Source organism: Delphinapterus leucas, chromosome 3 (genome assembly GCF_059928025.1).
Source record: "Delphinapterus leucas isolate spDelLeu-1000000601 "Yukka" chromosome 3, BTC_Dleu_Yukka2, whole genome shotgun sequence".
NCBI classification, from domain to species: domain Eukaryota; kingdom Metazoa; phylum Chordata; class Mammalia; order Artiodactyla; family Monodontidae; genus Delphinapterus; species Delphinapterus leucas.
The window spans coordinates 78,746,186-78,763,681 of NC_143131.1; the positions used below are offsets into that span (position 1 = coordinate 78,746,186).

The 17,496-nt window shown below is 38.5% G+C and overlaps 1 protein-coding gene across 7 annotated transcripts in view; it reads right to left on the reverse strand.

Annotated features, from left to right (window-relative positions):
• ELL2 (elongation factor for RNA polymerase II 2) overlaps nucleotides 1-17,496 on the reverse strand; it is a 75,619-nt gene that overhangs the window by 23,232 nt on the left and 34,891 nt on the right. For 4 of the 7 annotated variants that reach the window (XM_089909119.1, XM_022592448.3, XM_089909120.1 and 1 more), the window contains 2 exons: nucleotides 6,803-6,924; nucleotides 1,661-1,824 (listed from right to left, as the gene is read on the reverse strand). In XM_089909119.1, the coding sequence (XP_089765245.1) occupies nucleotides 1,661-1,824; nucleotides 6,803-6,924 (286 nt within the window). The other 3 variants (XM_022592465.3, XM_022592456.3, XM_089909122.1) reach the window with 3 other exon arrangements.

Genomic DNA, 17,496 nt, shown 5'->3' on the forward strand with positions numbered 1-17,496 from the left:
AGAAACCCTGCAAGTTCCCAAATTCCCATACCATCAGGGCATGTATGGCCTGTGTAATTCTGGGTGTTGAAAAGTCTCTTGTGTAAGCTGGGAGTGAACTGTACCGATCCTATCAAAACAAACAAAAACACATGGACATAGGGGACGCCCAAGGATCTTTCAATGGAAAAGTACGGTGATCATTGCTAATTTTCAAGCTTTGGAATAAATCAAGGTGAAGGTTTTCAGATAGTTATATTGGGAAGAAAAAAAAATCATTTTGATTGCTGGAGTCTTCTATTCCTTTGTCAAACACACCAATTTGTCTTACTGTTTATAAATTGGTGGTATTGGACTTAAAAAACACTCTCAAAGCAACAGGGACAGCAAATTCATAGCGTGCACTTAAATTTAAGAGCAGCAGATCTTGTACATTTTAAAAACAATTTGAGATTTAGCCTACTAAAGTTAATTAAGTTACCTATGAGAATAAAGAAAGAAAGAAAGGAGGTTGGAAGTTGTTACCTCATTCAGCAGGAAAGAGAAGATGAAAAATCTCATTGCTAGTAACTTACTGGGCAGGGAACTGGGCCCCGTGGGTACAGATACCTGAGGAAGCCATGAATTGTTGTTAAACCAAACTAAATGTATCTAAGCTCAGCACCAAGTCCCAGGAGCACTGGCTCTGTTCCAAAGAAATACTTATTAAAGATACTAGTGGAGCTTCTCAAAGCTGAATGTATTGTAGCTGGGTCAGCAATGGGAAAATACAGAAGTAGAATTATACCAAACCATGGGAAGATGTTGATTAAGGGATCTGGTTATTCAAGAGACTTTTTGTTAGCATTTACATTTTCAAATTAATATCCTTTCATCATTTACTATCCAGTGACTTGTGTTATTAAACTGACCGAGGCCTCATAGAGCTCATCCTCACTCTGCGTGATTCTCTCTGTTACTGTTAATAGTCACTGTGAATTAACTCTTTAAAACTGTCAGGGTCACTGCTCGTAAAGGAGAGACTCATCTTGCTGGTCTGGTCTTAATTCCCCTCGATTTGATGGATATTTGAGTGAGCTGATGATAAAGGTGATGGGGGTAGGGCAGGTTCTTAATTAATGGAGAGATGAGGATGAGGATCCATAATTGAGAAGACATCACAATTGAGGTACCAAAGAGGCATCACCCTAATGCTTTGCTATAAGCACGTTTTAATACTTTTGCAATAAAAACTCCTTGTTGTGCAAAGATCCTTTGAAATTCTGCTAATAGAAAACTCATAAGTTCTACTAATAGATTTTACTATAAAAATAACTCTCCAGAAGTACAAAATAAGAACTATACTGTCCACCACTGAAATTACATCATCCAGTGACAAAGAAAACACAACAGTACCACTATCACAATCTCACATAGTAAAGTAACTTGAGCAGATCCCAGGATTGTAAAGTAATAACAAATGGCCAGTAGAGGATCTGGGATTTATGAAAGAAATAAAACTTTTCAATCTCTTCAATTTATCAGCAGTATGAAGAGAATAAATGACTTTTGACCATGTTTTTCAAAGTGTTCTGAAAACTAATTTCTGTGTTTTCATTAAGTAATATTACCGATATTTACCTAGAGTGATCTTGAATTATTCCAATCAATCAGCAAGAAGGAGAAAGGTATCTATACAAACCTACATATGGTCCACCAGGTTTGATAACTTTTGTGCTTCGGTTGCGGGATTCCTCCTCTGCCTGGGTCATTCTTTCTCGTGTCATCTGATACGAGTCATTTGTTGCACACACTGTAATTTTATCTTGTATAAATCCCAGGCAATTGAGCTGGGATGCTCCAGAGCTGTCAGGTAAGATGGTGCCTTGTTAGATATGTCCCACATTTTGCATAATAAAGGCAAGCAGAAATTGTATAATCCTAAAACCAGCAGCTTTAATAATAACTTTGCAATTCAAAATAACTAATATTAGTCATTTTAAAATGTAAAGCTTACTTAAAAATTTTTAAGTTTCTCCTCTTCATTTGATATCACATTTTTTTTTTCCATATTCTGGATAGAATGGGTGAAATGAGATCTCAGAGACCAAATCCATGAAATGTTGGAAAAAAAAAAAAAAAAAAAAAAAGAATCAGTACTTGGAATGAAGACCAGAGTCTTGATGGGCACTGTAGTTCTACTGTCATTTTTAAAAGAATTACCTACCACTGATGTGAGAAATGTTAAAAGTTTACTTTTAACGGAACCATAATATGTATGCTTTAGAACTGACTAGATGAAACAGACCCACCGTAATAATGCCTTTTATTTTTAATAAGATATTAAGTTTAAGGCTAAAGTACTGCCAAATATCATAGTTTAATTTATTACTATTCACCCAAATACCCTAAAAAATTGTAACTTTATATTTACCATTGTTAAATCTCTATAAGATGATCTTTTGATATAGCAAATACTGAAAAATACTGGACAGGAGATTTTTGCAGAAATATTAAAAAAAGAAACCTTTTATTTACACAATCACGAATATTAACACTGGCCAGGAAGACGGCTCTGTATTCAAAGTATTATGCTAATATTAGGGGATTATGGTAACAGTTATGCTAGTATTTTAAAAAGAAATTATTATGGCCTTAAAACAGACTAGAATGTAGAAGTAATGAAAATGTCACTACAGCTCTGATATTCTATTTCTAAACTTAATTGGAAGTAGCTTTGTTATGATGCTAAGAAATAAGGGTTGATAAAATTTTTGTAAGTTGCTAATAACTGTCTGTACAAATGCTATTTTAAAAAAATCAGTTCGTTCATCTCATAAATATTTATTGGGCAGAGAGACTGTGTGCCTGGCAATGTGTGAGGTACCTGGGCTGTGACAAGGACTGACAGATGCAGTCCCTCCTTCAAGGAGCTCTCTGTCTAATGGGCGACAAGGATGAGAGCACACTGGAAATTATGATGCAGTGTGACAAGTGACAGGGAACAGGGAACCCCCAGGAAGGTACTTCACCTGGACTTGTGGGCAAGGCAAAGGCTTCCTAGAGGAAGTGGTGATTGAGCTGATCTAGAGGGATAACTAGACAAGGGGGAAGGACAAAAGTGTTCTAAAGGGATAACCAATGTGTGCAGGCCCAGGGGAACAAGGAGAAGGTTTTCACCTTGACCAAAGGGAGCTGGCAAGAACAATTAGAGGTGAGGATGAAAAGAGGGTATAAGAAGTGCATCACACAGGGCTTTGGAGGTCATAGTATAAATTTTGGACTTTTCCCCAAGAATAACAGAGACTGAAAACAGTCTCATTTATTCCGTAGAAAAATCAATCTGGATGAAGAACAGATTGGAAGGAAGGGGGCACTCTTGTGAAAGCAGACCAGTTAAGAGGCTATTGAACGATTACAGACAAGAAGCAATGGCTTGAACCAGGGTAGGGCAGTGTGAATGCAGAACAGTAAACAGATTCCAGAGATAGTGAGGAGGCAGCATTGACAGGATTTGGTCAGAGATTAGCCATGGCCAGGGGTTGGGGGTCTGGGTTGGGTGGGTGGTCGTTAAAGATTGTGCCCAAGTTACTAGGTGTGTGGAGCTGCCATGTGAGACACCGGAGTACGGATGGGAGAGAGAAAATGAATTCAGTGTTGGACCTGGTTGGTGACTTTGAAGAAGTAAGGAGCAGTCTCAGGAGGGAATGGACTGTGAATAACACTAATATTTAAAATAATCAATAGGAAGATAAAAAGACCACAGGAGACCAAAGAGGTAGAGGGAAATTAGAAGAGCAGTGTGTCATGGAAGCCATGGGAATAGAATACTTCAAGAATCAGAGAGTGGTCCACAGTGTGAAATGTTGGCAACAAGTCCAGAATAATAAGGAACCAATAAGCATCCCCTGGGTTCATGGGCAAGGAGGTAAAGGCTCTCTTCGAGAAGCATATTTCAGTGGAATGCCGGGGACTGAAGCCAGACTTCGGGTCCAGAAGTGAGTATAAGGGAGGCGGGTTTGGGTTTTTTTTGGTTTTTGTTTTTGCGGTACGCGGGCCTCTCACTGTTGTGGCCTCTCCTGTTGCGGAGCACAGGCTCCGGACGCGCAGGCTCAGGGGCCATGGCTCATGGGCCCAGCCGCTCCGTGGCACGTGGGATCTTCCCGGACCGGGGCACGAACCCGTGTCCCCTGCATCGGCAGGTGGACCCTCAACCACTGCGCCACCAGGGAAGCCCGGTTTTTGTTTTTATTGTCTTTTTTAATCAGGCCTACTTGAGCTGAAAATCCAGTGAAAGGAGAGAAAGGAAGGGGTAGGGAGGGAGGATGAGTAGGAAGAAAAGACTGCAGTAGAGAAAAGTCTGCAGTGTGAAGGTCTGGTGGCAGGAAGTTTGAATTTCAATATCTCCCTCTATGATTCAAGTAATTTACATAGTGAGAATAAGCTGAACCTATTGCCAATCACAATGAAGATACAGTTTTCACCATCCAAGGTCAAGAAACAGATCTTTACATGAAAACAAAATACAGCTATAAACCCTGTGGGCAAGAAGGTACTCTCCAGAATTCTCCACTCATCCCTTTTGAACTTAGTTACCTTAAAAGTTTAAATACTTTGACATATGTGCATAAATGTTCCTACAGTCCTTCTCTAGCCTAGCTCACTGTTTCCTATACTTGAGTATGCATTAGTTACAGAGCTGTATTATGTATTTTCACTAGGCCTGTGAATGGGCAGATTCAAGGAATTTTTGAGTGTAGGATTTCCACCATCTTACATATGAGAAAAGCGAGGCCCAAGGAGATTTAAAAAGAAAGATAAGAAAGGAGACTAGTTGATATATATTTTTTGAACATCTATTTATGGAGCTCAGCCAACACTGTAAGACTGGAAAATGAGTGTAAGAAAGCCCCTGCCCTTAAGGAGCTTGCACAACTGTATGAGAGACAAGATATATGGAATATAAAAAATCAAACTGAATAGAAAAGGTAGAGCCAGATTATAAAAAGGTTTTCTTGCCAGGATAAAAACTGGAACTCTGAGTGCTTTTGTTTTTATGATGGCAAATTTCAATTTATATTCATACCACACTTGGATCATACGAATGTATTTATGACAATGTTCTCACAATAATTGTTTCTTTTCTGTTGGCACATCATGTATAGTTTTATAAAGTGACCTTAAATCTTTCTCCAAACAAGGTAGAAATAAACACACAGGGTATTTATGATGTAAGGGAGAAACCATATTACCTATGATAGGCCTGGTTTTGAAGAGGGAATAAAGTTCCTTAATGAAATTCCTAATGGGACATAGTTCAGTTTGATGTCAAAATGTTCTCACTGTACTAAAATAATTCTCTTAAGACAAGTGTTACAGGTAATGGCGCAATTAGAAATCGGTGTGCCCTGTGGTATGTAAAGAACACTGAAGTAGGAGTTAGAACTCAGTTCTCATTCAGCCCAGTCACTAACCAACCAGCTATGCAACCTGTGAAGTGAAGGGGTGGAACCACACAATCACCGAGGACCCTTGTACTTGGTGATTCTATGATCTATTACAATGCTGTCCCACAGAAATTTCTGCAATTTAAAATGTTCTGTGTTTGTGCTGTCCACTATGAGAACCACTAGCCATGTGGATATTTAGCCTATAATATGTAGTTAGTATGAGTGAAGAACTAAATTTTAAATTTTATTTCATTTTTATCAATTGAAATGTAAATAGCCCCATGTGGCCAGTGGCTATCACCGTGGACAGTGCAGAAAAGTCTACAGAGTCTAAAACACATGCAATTTATACCAAAAAATGTAAGTTTGGGGGAAGGCAATTTTTAGAAAGCAAAATTAACATATACTCAGGGAAAATGGCAGATTAAGATAAAGCAAATAGTTATTTAGTCGCCTTAAATGGGAGAAGAAATTTAGACCTCTCTCAGTGAAGTGTCTTATTTTGTATCTCTGCCTTCCCTGCTTACTTGGAACACAGCTTTCCCTTCCTTTCTCCCCCACACAGCGAACACTTAAAGTTTCAAGTACGACACAGAGGAGAGATAGGGATGGATGGCCCTGGGGGCCTTGGGGAACTTTCGGCCAATGTCAGTGTTTCTCGGGAGGTTGGGGGCTCTAAGGCCTTGTCTTTATCCACAGGCAGAACAAACTCCTACGAGGGGCCGTTCTTTAATCAGAAACAACCACAGCAAAGAAGAGTGTAACAAGTAGCTTAGTGTTTACAGAGGACCTAAGTAGATAAGGGTTCCAGTGGGTACCCTGGGCTATGGGTGTGTATTTTTGTCTTCCTCCCTCCTTTTTTCCCCTGAAAATCAGAAATGACTGCTATACTGGGGTTAATTTCTAGTTTCCATTTTGCTGCAGAATAAAGATTTTTAAAAACCTATCTTAAAACAAGCCTTGCACAGCGAAGGAGGAAGGGGATATATAAAACACACGTATATTTTCCTCCTTTATCTATGAGTGTGAGTCCTGAGGATACTATAAAGCACTCTTATTTATATTCAGTGAATAAAAATTTAAAAACCCCTCAAACTTGTCTTTAATTAAAATAAACAAAATAAACCATGTTTTATAGGTATAAAATCTATACTTTAAAAATTCCTCAAGGGCAAAAATCTTAAAATTTTTGTGATTGTATCCTACAGTGACAAATATAATTTCTAGCACATAGTATGTGCTCAATATTTCTCAAATAAATAAATAAATAAGCCCTACCATTCAAGTCAGTAAATATTTACGGAATGACTACCATGTATTTTATTGTAGAATTAAAAAAGAAAACCCTCAAAGAAAAATCATTTTCCCTTCAGCATACCTTGGAACGCACTTACCTGGAGAAGGTTTGCTGGATGCAGTCAAAGCTGCCTTGAGGGTTGTCTTTACCCACATTTGACAAATAGAAGTTAAAGGTATGCACTTCGTTGGGGGGATCATTTTTAGGGATTTTGACAAGCTAAAAGGGGGACAAAGAGAGAAACACCTCAAATTATAAATTTGCTATAGAATGATCTGATGACTGACTTAACTGTTTTTCAAGCGACATTCATTTTTTACTGAAGCCCTCTTGAGCATCTAAATTTATAGCATTTATATTACCAAATCATTCAAGGAATCTGACAAGCATGCTTTAACTCACCACGTTCTTATTTCCATTTTCTATCCTAAGGTGTCAGTAATCATATCGGCTCAGTAATTAGTTTATAAGAGGAACCCCCTTCTTTTCAAACTAGAAAATGGTTACAGTTCACATGAAGAGTTATTAGTGAACTTGCTAAAAAGCTCTTCCTCTTTTGAGATACACAGGTTCTGCCTTTGGCTACATGACCCGCTGCTAAATAGCTTCTAGATATTTAGATGGTCTCGAGATAGAGTCCATATCCCAACCTTTTGCTGTCTTATTACATACGCATTTCATTTTAATTCTTGGAGCAATATTTTTGAAGAATAACTAGCAGCACAAGGTGGCTACTATAATTACATTCACACCAAAACGCAGCTGGGTGTTTCTCCCTGCCCTATGATTCTTGTACTCATCCTCATGTTTACAGAACAAGGTCAGCAGCCTACAGAGATTATTCTGCAGGGCACTCCAAGGCTGAGCCCCAGGCAACACTGTGGAACAGGCAGATGTTTCCTATGCTCTTGCTCAAGGTCTGGTTTCTCTGCTAGATGGGAAGCCCCAGAAGTGAAGGGACAGGGTTGCTCTCGATTACTGAACCCCTGTACCAGGTACATTTTCCTGGCACATAGGAGGAGCTTAATAAACATTTGTGAATAAATGAACTGGAAACTTCTGTCTTTCAACTGCTCCACTCTTCCCAGCTCCCAAGACCTTTCTTCCCTTGGGTCTACAGGGGCCACCATGGTGTTAGATGATAATTATGAATAGGATGCATTGGAAAGAAAGTAAAATATGACTTCCTGCTCTCCAGCCTCCAAATACATGGTCTTGGCAATTTAGCAGACAAGCAAGGAGGGAGAAAGTGTTTTCTAATTCTCTTTCGTCTCCTCCAAATCTGCCCTTTACATCAATGGAAGATTAAGACTCAGAGCTAACTGGCTGCCAGATATATATATATATATATATATCACTCATGAATATGCTAGTAAGCATAAGCATGTATGAACTCTACTTGGCCCTGAGGACATCCTGCAACTCTGATTTGCTCACTCTAAAAAGACTCCTAATGTTTTATCCACAGAAAATAATTTAAAGCCACCAACTCCATCCCACACCCCTCCCCCTAAAAGAGTGAAGAAGGCTAAGAAGGGAGACAATTTGCAGTGTCTGGTACATAGCAGACATGCAATAAATGTTTGTTGAAGGAATGAACGAACAAGGAGAAGAAAAAAGAAAGAAGTCAAAGGTAAACATCTTTTCAAAGGAGATTCATTCAGAAGACCCATGTAGAGTTCGAGAGCCTAAATTTCACCAAAAATGTTGAATATTAGATAATACTCCATAGATCCTCCATCACTCATGAATTTAAACTATCTTTGACTCCCTTTTTAAATTAGTTCTAATTGCTAGAGTAACAAGCTTCTACATTAATTATCCACTCTATAAATTATATCTCTGGGGGGCCCTAAAGTTACTCTTTTATTTCCCCAAATTTCCTCTAGTTCTAAAATGCTGGAACTTTGTGAACAAGTCTTAATTTACTCTGTAAGTATTCATCAGGCTGTCTTATTGGGCATGCAAACTGAACACCTAGTCAGCAAACACACACTGGTGAAATGAAATGGAACGTTTTACTTCTTAATCCTATAGAGATGGAGCAGAGCAGGAGCCAAAGGAATGCTTGTGTGAGATGCAAGGGAACAGCAAGTCTGTCCACAGGCTGGTGGTGTAACAGCATTCACTGACGTCTGCTTTTGTTTTCCTAATAATAGCAGGGCTCTGCTGTCAGAGAAGGGATGTGCCCGGTAGCCCAAAGCTTCCTTAAGGTCTAGGACAGGAGGTAGACAGGTAATGTAGGTGTGAACACTTGAATGACATCCCTTCCTCAGCCATGACTCACTTAACTTCCATTCACCTTCCCCTTCAACTGTCCCTGTAGATCTGCAGAACCTGGTTGGGGAGATTTTCCACAGTGGTTGTAGGCTCATCTCCAGGCCAGGCTCTGGCTTCAGTTTAGGCCTAAGGTCTTCCTTCCTGTGCGGCTCAGGTCTGGGAATGCAGGAGCACTTTACGTATCAGAGTATGAAAGACTGTCCGTTTGGGGAGATTCTAAGTTGTATTTTAAAAAAGTAGAAGCATATAGTTTTTTTGTATTTTGCAGGAGTGACTAGAGTCTATACTCAAATTCTACAAATGTTCGGTATTCTTTCACTGAAAACTTTTAACTTAATTACTGGAGTCCTTAAGCTCAGACATCTACTAAACAGAGCATTTTATTCAGGAAAGTTCTTAACGAACCTTTATAATATTTAAATGTAGATTTTTCCTTTCTTATCATCTAAATTGTGATTCCTCTTAAGTAACATTTATACTTCTTAAGGTGAAAAATTATCTTCCTATACATTTTTTTCATTTTTAAACACACACACACAGAATGACTTTGTGTAAGTTTGGAGGATTTAATAACAAAAATACCTTGTATGAATTAATTACTATGCACACCACTCAAAGCATTAGGGTCTGGCCTGATGGTGGGCATAGAATACTTTCATATTCTTATTCTTTAAAAGAATCTTGAATAGAAAAAAAGCTATAGTCATTTAAAAAATATCATAATGAACAGAACAGGAAAGAATCAGATCATACAGAAACAAAATAAAAAAAAAATACACAACCCATGCTATATACCCACTGAAGTGTTTGAAAGTTTGTATCCCACATAGATTAGAACAGCAGTTTTCAACAAGGGGCAGTTTTGCCCCCCGGGGACATGTGGTGTGGGAGGGTGCTACTGGCATCTACTGGAGGCCAGAGACAGTGCCCAACACTTTACAGTACACAGGACAGTCCCACAACAAAGAGTTACCCAGTCTAAGATGTCAGTAAGGCCCAAGTTAAGAAACTATGGATTAGAGCTAGAGGTAGAAAAGAAGTCAGGGAATTCTGACTTTATTGACTTCTGAAAATTAATGAAGAAGTGGAGGGGGAAATGGTATCTTTAAAGAAATAAAAGTACCCGTTTAAGAAAAAAAGAGGTAACAGCATGGAGAATGACAGCAGGACTTCTCAGAAGTCTCTCCAACCCACTGTCCCACTCTGTGGTGTGTACGTGAGCAGTGAGCAGATAGGGGCAGGGGCAGGCATCAGGGAAAATTATGTTCATCATGGAACCCAAAGGTGAATCTTGATGCGTATCATGGTATTTTTCTCCAGCCGAGGAGCTGGGGTGGGGTTGGAGGTTAAGGAATGATGAGAACATGAAGTTCTGAGTTGCCACAACTAAGTTTCTACATCTCCTTTCCTCTGTGGTTTTCAGATCAACAGCAATGCAGATGGTACAGCCTGACCTAATCTCAGGCTTTTCCTGTAAAAGATCTGAGAGCAAGATGTTGCCTAGCAATCTTCATATCTTTAAAATTTCAAAAGCTTAAATTATATGGTCTATAGATTTAGTATATCTAATTTCCTGAAGGAGATGGTATAAATTAGATACAAATTTTATTTGCATTAATATCTGAATATACTCTTCAGAATGAAATGTATGTACAAAAAGTACTTATGTTTATAGCTGGCCTAACAGTTTGGCTCCTTGGGGCAAAGCCTTAATGGAAAGAGCAGGTTGTGTATGACAATTAGGGCAGGCAGGAGGGGTGAAGGAGTGGGGGCTTCAGAACTAAACTATGGGGACCTCTGAGTGGACCAGAGCCTGTAGGACTGCGGAGGGTCAGAGCTAAAGTGGGATCAGAGTCCCCACTTCAGAGACTAGACTTTCAGAGGAACTTGTGGATACTTATGGCTCCTCTCTCTAATATATAGGAACCTATTCCACAGCTTGTCTAGATAGTGAAATAGGAGTCAATCGTTTCTTCCAGAATGGTTACGAAGCATTTTCTTATAAACTGGCCTTTGAATACGGAATATGAAGAGAGGGAGTTAAAATGAAATGACTGTTATTGGCGGGCATAGGATCAGCTTCTGGAGACAGGACTAATCACCATGGGAAAAGAAATTCTGAGGTCTGATTTAGAAACAATCGTGGAGGAGCATCCCTTTGTACGATAGGAACTTCTCAATTTTAATTATAATATTTTGAGCTTTTCCTATAAGTCAGTGGGAATACCTTTATATTTAGCAACCCATGGTCTACTGGAAATTTTTTTAGCTAAATGTCTTAAGAATGAAATATTATTTTAAAAGTATCAAAGACTATGATTCTAAACAGTTTCCTATTCACAATGAAAAATATAAAAATATACTACCATGTTCTGGGCAACTCGAAATGTAGATTTTAATTTTCATTCCAAATATGAGAGCCTGAAAATCAAAGGCTTAGGACCACAATCCAAAACCCTCCTCCCAAACTCCAGTCTGTCTGATAAAAAGCTACGAAGACAAAGTTTCAGGAAACTTTCAGACATTTATAATTAACATAAACACTGTATACCAAGATGTGTAAGTCAAAGCTTCTAATTATTCTGAGACACAAGTTCAGGCATGTGGCACTGGGATCCTGCCTGAAAGGTCATTTCAATATCAAGTCACAGACCTCCTATTTACGTAAGGATATAGGACAAAAGTGCAGTGTGCACACTGCTGCAAATTTCTCACAGAGGCATGCTAACATCTGCTTAAAAGCCACTGGTACTTTTACTGCAGAGGTTGCTCCACTGGACTGAGGTACACACTAGATTAAAAATAGGACCATCAAGCAGAGAAAGCTTTCGACAAAATTCAACACCCATTTATGATAAAAACCCTCCAGAAAGTAGGCACAGAGGGAACTTTCCTCAACATAATAAAGGCCATATATGACAAACCCACAGCCAACATCGTCCTCAATGGTGAAAAACCGAAACCATTTCCACTAAGATCAGGAACAAGACAAGGTTGCCCACTCTCACCACTCTTATTCAACATAGTTTTGGAAGTTTTAGCCACAGCAATCAGAGAAGAAAAGGAAATAAAAGGAATCCAAATCGGAAAAGAAGAAGTAAAGCTGACACTGTTTGCAGACGACATGATACTATGCACAGAGAATCCTAAAGATGCTACCAGAAAACTACTAGAGCTAATCAATGAATTTGGTAAAGTAGCAGGATACAAAATTAATGCACAGAAATCTCTGGCATTCCTATACATTAATGATGAAAAATCTGAAAGTGAAATCAAGAAAACACTCGCATTTACCATTGCAACAAAAAGAATAAAATATCTAGGAATAAACCTACCTAAGGAGATAAAAGACCTGTCTGCAGAAAATTATAAGACACTGATGAAAGAAATTAAAGATGATACAAATAGATGGAGAGATACACCATGTTCTTGGATTGGAAGAATCAACATTGTGAAAATGACTCTGCTACCCAAAGCAATCTACAGATTCAATGCAATCCCTATCAAACTACCACTGGCATTTTTCACAGAACTAGAACAAAAAATTTCACAATTTGTATGGAAACACAAAACACCCCAAATAGCCAAAGCAATCTAGAGAACGAAAAACGGAGCTGGAGGAATCAGGCTCCCTGACTTCAGACTATACTACAAAGCTACAGTAATCAAGACAGTATGGTACTGGCACAAAAACAGAAAGATAGATCAATGGAACAGGACAGAAAGCCCAGAGATAAACCCACATACATATGGTCACCTTATCTTTGATAAAGGAGGCAGGAATGTACAGTGGAGAAAGGACAGCCTCTTCAATAAGTGGTGCTGGGAAAACTGGACAGGTACATGTAAAAGTATGAGATTAGATCATGCCCTAACACCATACACCAAAATAAGCTCAAAATGGATTAAAGACCTAAATGTAAGGCCAGAAACTATCAAACTCTTAGAGGAAAACACAGGCAGAACACTCTATGACATAAATCACAGCAAGATCCTTTTTGACCCACCTCCTAGAGAAACGGAAATAAAAACAAAAATAAACAAATGGGACCGAATGAAACTTCAAAGCTTTTGCACAGCAAAGGAATCCATAAACAAGACCAAAAGACAACTCTCAGAATGGGAGAAAATATTTGCAAATGAAGCACCTGACAAAGGATTAATCTCCAAAATTTACAAGCAGCTCATGCAGCTCAATAACAAAAAAACAAACAACCCAATCCAGAAATGGGCAGAAGACCTAAATAGACATTTCTCCAAAGAAGATGTACAGACTGCCAACAAACACATGAAAGAATGCTCAACATCATTAATCATTAGAGAAATGCAAATCAAAACTACAATGAGATATCATCACACACCAGTCAGAATGGCCATCATCAAAAAATCTAGACAAAATAAATGCTGGAGAGGGTGTGGAGAAAAGGGAACACTCTTGCACTGCTGGTGGGAATGTGAATTGGTACAGCCACTATGGAGAACAGTATGGAGTTTCCTTAAAAAACTATAAATAGAACTACCATATGACCCAGCAATCCCACTACTGAGCATATACCCTGAGAAAACCATAATTCAAAAAGAGTCATGTACCAAAATGTTCATTGCAGCTCTATTTACAATAGCCAGGAGATGGAAACAACCTAAGTGTCCATCATCGGATGAATGGATAAAGAAGATGTGGCACATATATGCAATGGAATATTACTCAGCCATAAAAAGAAACGAAATTGAGCTATTTGTAATGAGGTGGATAGACCTAGAGTCTGTCATACAGAGTGAAGTAAGTCAGAAAGAGAAAGACAAATACCGTATGCTAACACATATATATGGAATTTAAGAAAAAAAAATGTCATGAAGAACCTAGGGGTAAGACAGGAGTAAAGACACAGACCTACTAGAGAATGGACTTGAGGATATGGGGAGGGGGAAGGGTAAGCTGTGACAAAGCGAGAGAGAGGCATGGACATATATACACTACCAAACGTAAGGTAGATAGCTAGTGGGAAGCAGCCGCATAGCACAGGGAGATCAGCTCGGTGCTTTGTGACCGCCTGGAGGGGTAGGATAGAGGGTGGGAGGGAGTGAGGGAGACACAAGAGGGAAAAGATATGGGAACATATGTATATGTATAACTGATTCATTTTGTTATAAAGCAGAAACTAACACACCATTGTAAAGCAATTATACTCCAATAAAGATGTAAAAAAAAATAGGACCATCAAGGTTTTTTTTCCCTCATTTATTTAATATAAACACTTTTTTCTGTTGTGGGTATTACAAATGATTTAAACTTCCATAAGCTTTTATTTGACAGCAATTCTATAAGTTCTAATATCCAGCCTTTTCTACTAAGGTGACTGCAAATGCTCAATGGATGTTCATGACCCAGCAATACCACAGAGTTTGACATGACAACTCTCGGTCCTTAAAGCAGACCTGCTGGCAGGGCCTTTGAGATCATCTAGTCGAATGTCTTCATTTTACAGACTTGAAACAGAGAGAAGTTAAGTGACTTGCTCAAGGTTACGTCTCTATATAAAATTGTAACCCCTGTACTCCTGACCTCCTGACCCTGGCTCCACGTTTGTCTAAAGCACTTAGTACCTGCACTACTTACAGATTTTGTTTGTTGTCTTTCTCCTCTGGCTAGAATATAATCCTTAGAAGGACAGAGGCTTTTGTCTGGTTTGTTCCCTGTATTGCCAGCATCTTGAATAGTGTGTGGCAGAGTCACTCCATATGTACTTGCTGAATGAATAAAAATGGTGATTAAAGCCTCAGCCAGGACTAGAACTGAAGTGTCTGCTTTTTTTCCACCAATATAAAGCATGTTGAAAAGTTTCCTTATATTAAAAAGGGGTTCTATCCTCAAATAAGTTTGGGAAATGCCAGCTTAAACAAAAGCATTTACTTTGCTGTAGGTTCTTTCATACTGAATAGTGTTTTCCCAATTTTTATGACCTCAAAAACCCACTTCTTCCATTCCTATAGTATCTTAGGAGGCCAGCCTGTCTCTTAATATTATTTGACTAAAATATCTATTATTTTACTATAGATAAACTATATATCTTAGTTTGGATACAAAAAGTGCTACAAACACTTAAACATTAGAATTCTCCATTGTTCTCAAATCCTTTCCTGACTTTTAATCTGTAATTTCTGAAAAAAAAAATCTTGTAATTTCTTAATAATCTAGAAAATTCGGTTTAGCTAGAGAAATGTATTGATATTTCAATGTACTGTTCAGGTTCCAGAGTTTAGGGACAGAATAAACCTAGAATCAGAACAGAAAATAGAAATCTCAACCTGAAAGCCACAAGTCCTATTTTTCAAACTAGAGCTGCGGTTATGAGTTTAGGCCTAACATTATGGGTTTGGGGAAGGAAAAAAAACCCTCTCGGATCAGTCCAGATGTAGAAACCAATGCTGTGGTGGAGGTGGGGGACTAGGGAGGGGAGGGGAGGGCATCTTTCACTGGCATTGATCAAGTTTAACTATTAGAGAGATCAGTAAGAGATAAATATTCCTATTGACAAGGAATGACAGGGAGTGGAGAAGATCCCACATATATCATAAACATCTGAAATTTCCACATGATAGAGACTTTACTGAGAGTAGTGCAAAATGCTAAATTTATCTGCACAAAGGGAACTATTGGCAGTTATCCAAAAAACGCAGGCCATGTACCAATTAATATGAATAATTCAGGACAAAATAAGTCCATTTATCTCCTTGCATTCTTCCTCTTTGGCAAGATGTATAGTATTGTGGAAAAAAGTAAAGTAGTATAGCTTTTTGTATTAAGCTTCATGTAGCTCCTTAAATCCAGTAATAGAACTTATTAAAAAATTCTCGATGAAAGAGTACAGTATAGGCCAGTAACGAGACTTCTTGGTTCTGTTACTTCCATAGGATATAGTCTTATCAGGAAACTCATTCCTTTGAACTGCATTCTCATCCAAAATGTATTCTTTTATATTTATGGCTGTTTTGGGGATAACATCATTGATGGCAACATTTCAAAACTAATTTTAATTGGTTACAAGTAAGCAATACCACCTTACAGGAGTAAAGTGCTAATTTTTAAAAGTCAAATACACCCAAGCTGCTATATAACTGAAACTGAAAAAAACTGCCTTGAGTAATTTTTGGCTTTCTTAATATGGTTCTCTTTAATATGAAACCAACCTTCTAAATGTTGGTATATCCAACATATGTCAATGTCATCCAAGGTGACACTGATTGATTAATTTGTTCATTTAATTCATTTATTCCACAAATATTAACTGACTGCCTGCTGTGTCAGGCACTATTCTAGGTTTCTGTGACACATTAATGAATAAAACCACAAAGATCCCTGCCATTGTGGCATATATGTACAGAAATTCAGGAGTGAGATGATGAGGGCTTCGAACAGGAGATGGGGAGAAGTGGAGGAATCGGGATATATTTTGCACGCAGAGGCAGCAGGATTCCTAGACATACTGACTGCGAGGAATGAAAGAAAGAGAGAAATCAAGGATGATACCAAGGCATTTTCCCCTGGAAGAATGGAGTTGTTTGAGTGTGTGTGTGCATACACATATACATATATACATGTATGTGTATATATACTCGTGTGTATGTATGTGTGTGTATATTTATTCTTGGATATGATGATGAGTACCTTAATGTAACTGAATCCATACTAGCTAAGTGCACTAAAATACAATTGACCAATGCTGGTTTCACCAGCTAAAAAGGGGCTTCAAAATGAGTTTTGTTATGACTCATTTTGTAACTTCACGGCCAAAAATTATTTAAAAGGGCCCAGGTGGCTGGGTGTAGTTGGCTGGTAGCTCGGTATTTCCAGGAAAAAGTGGGGGATGACAGTTAGTGGCAGGGGAAAGATGCAAATAGCAGATACTAGAGAACAGGGAAAAGGTATACAGACTGTGGAGTGTGAGAGAACAGAAAATTTGTATTTAAAAGTGACTGCAAAACTGAGCTAAATGCCAAAGTACCTTTTAGAAGAAAAGTGAGAGAGCCACCAAGAGAATCTGAGAAGTTTGTTAAGATTTCATAGGACACATGTGGTTCCTTCCCAATAGACTTGGGCCTCACTCTCCACCTTGTATTTGATGTCTCCACTTCTTGTCTTGGCTTGCATTAGCTTATCCTTTGTTTAATACTCAGTTCAGGAGCCTTTCCCTTCCCCAGTGAGATGGGTTCCCTTTTCTGTCCCCACAGCACCTTGGGCTCACTTCTACTGCATGCTAAGTACTTGTTTGTGTCTTCCTCCCCACTAGACTATGAGTTCTTTGGAGGCAAGGACCATGGTCTTACTTTCATACATATCTGGAACATGACAGATACCTAATAAATATTTGTTGGATTAATCTGAAGAAACTTGGGACTAGATTAAATTCACTCTGGAGAAGACTTACACCAGGACTACTAAAAAATTAGAGATATAACTGAAGTAGATCAGAGGAAAACCAGGGCTCTGCAGAGCAGGCAAAATAAATAGCA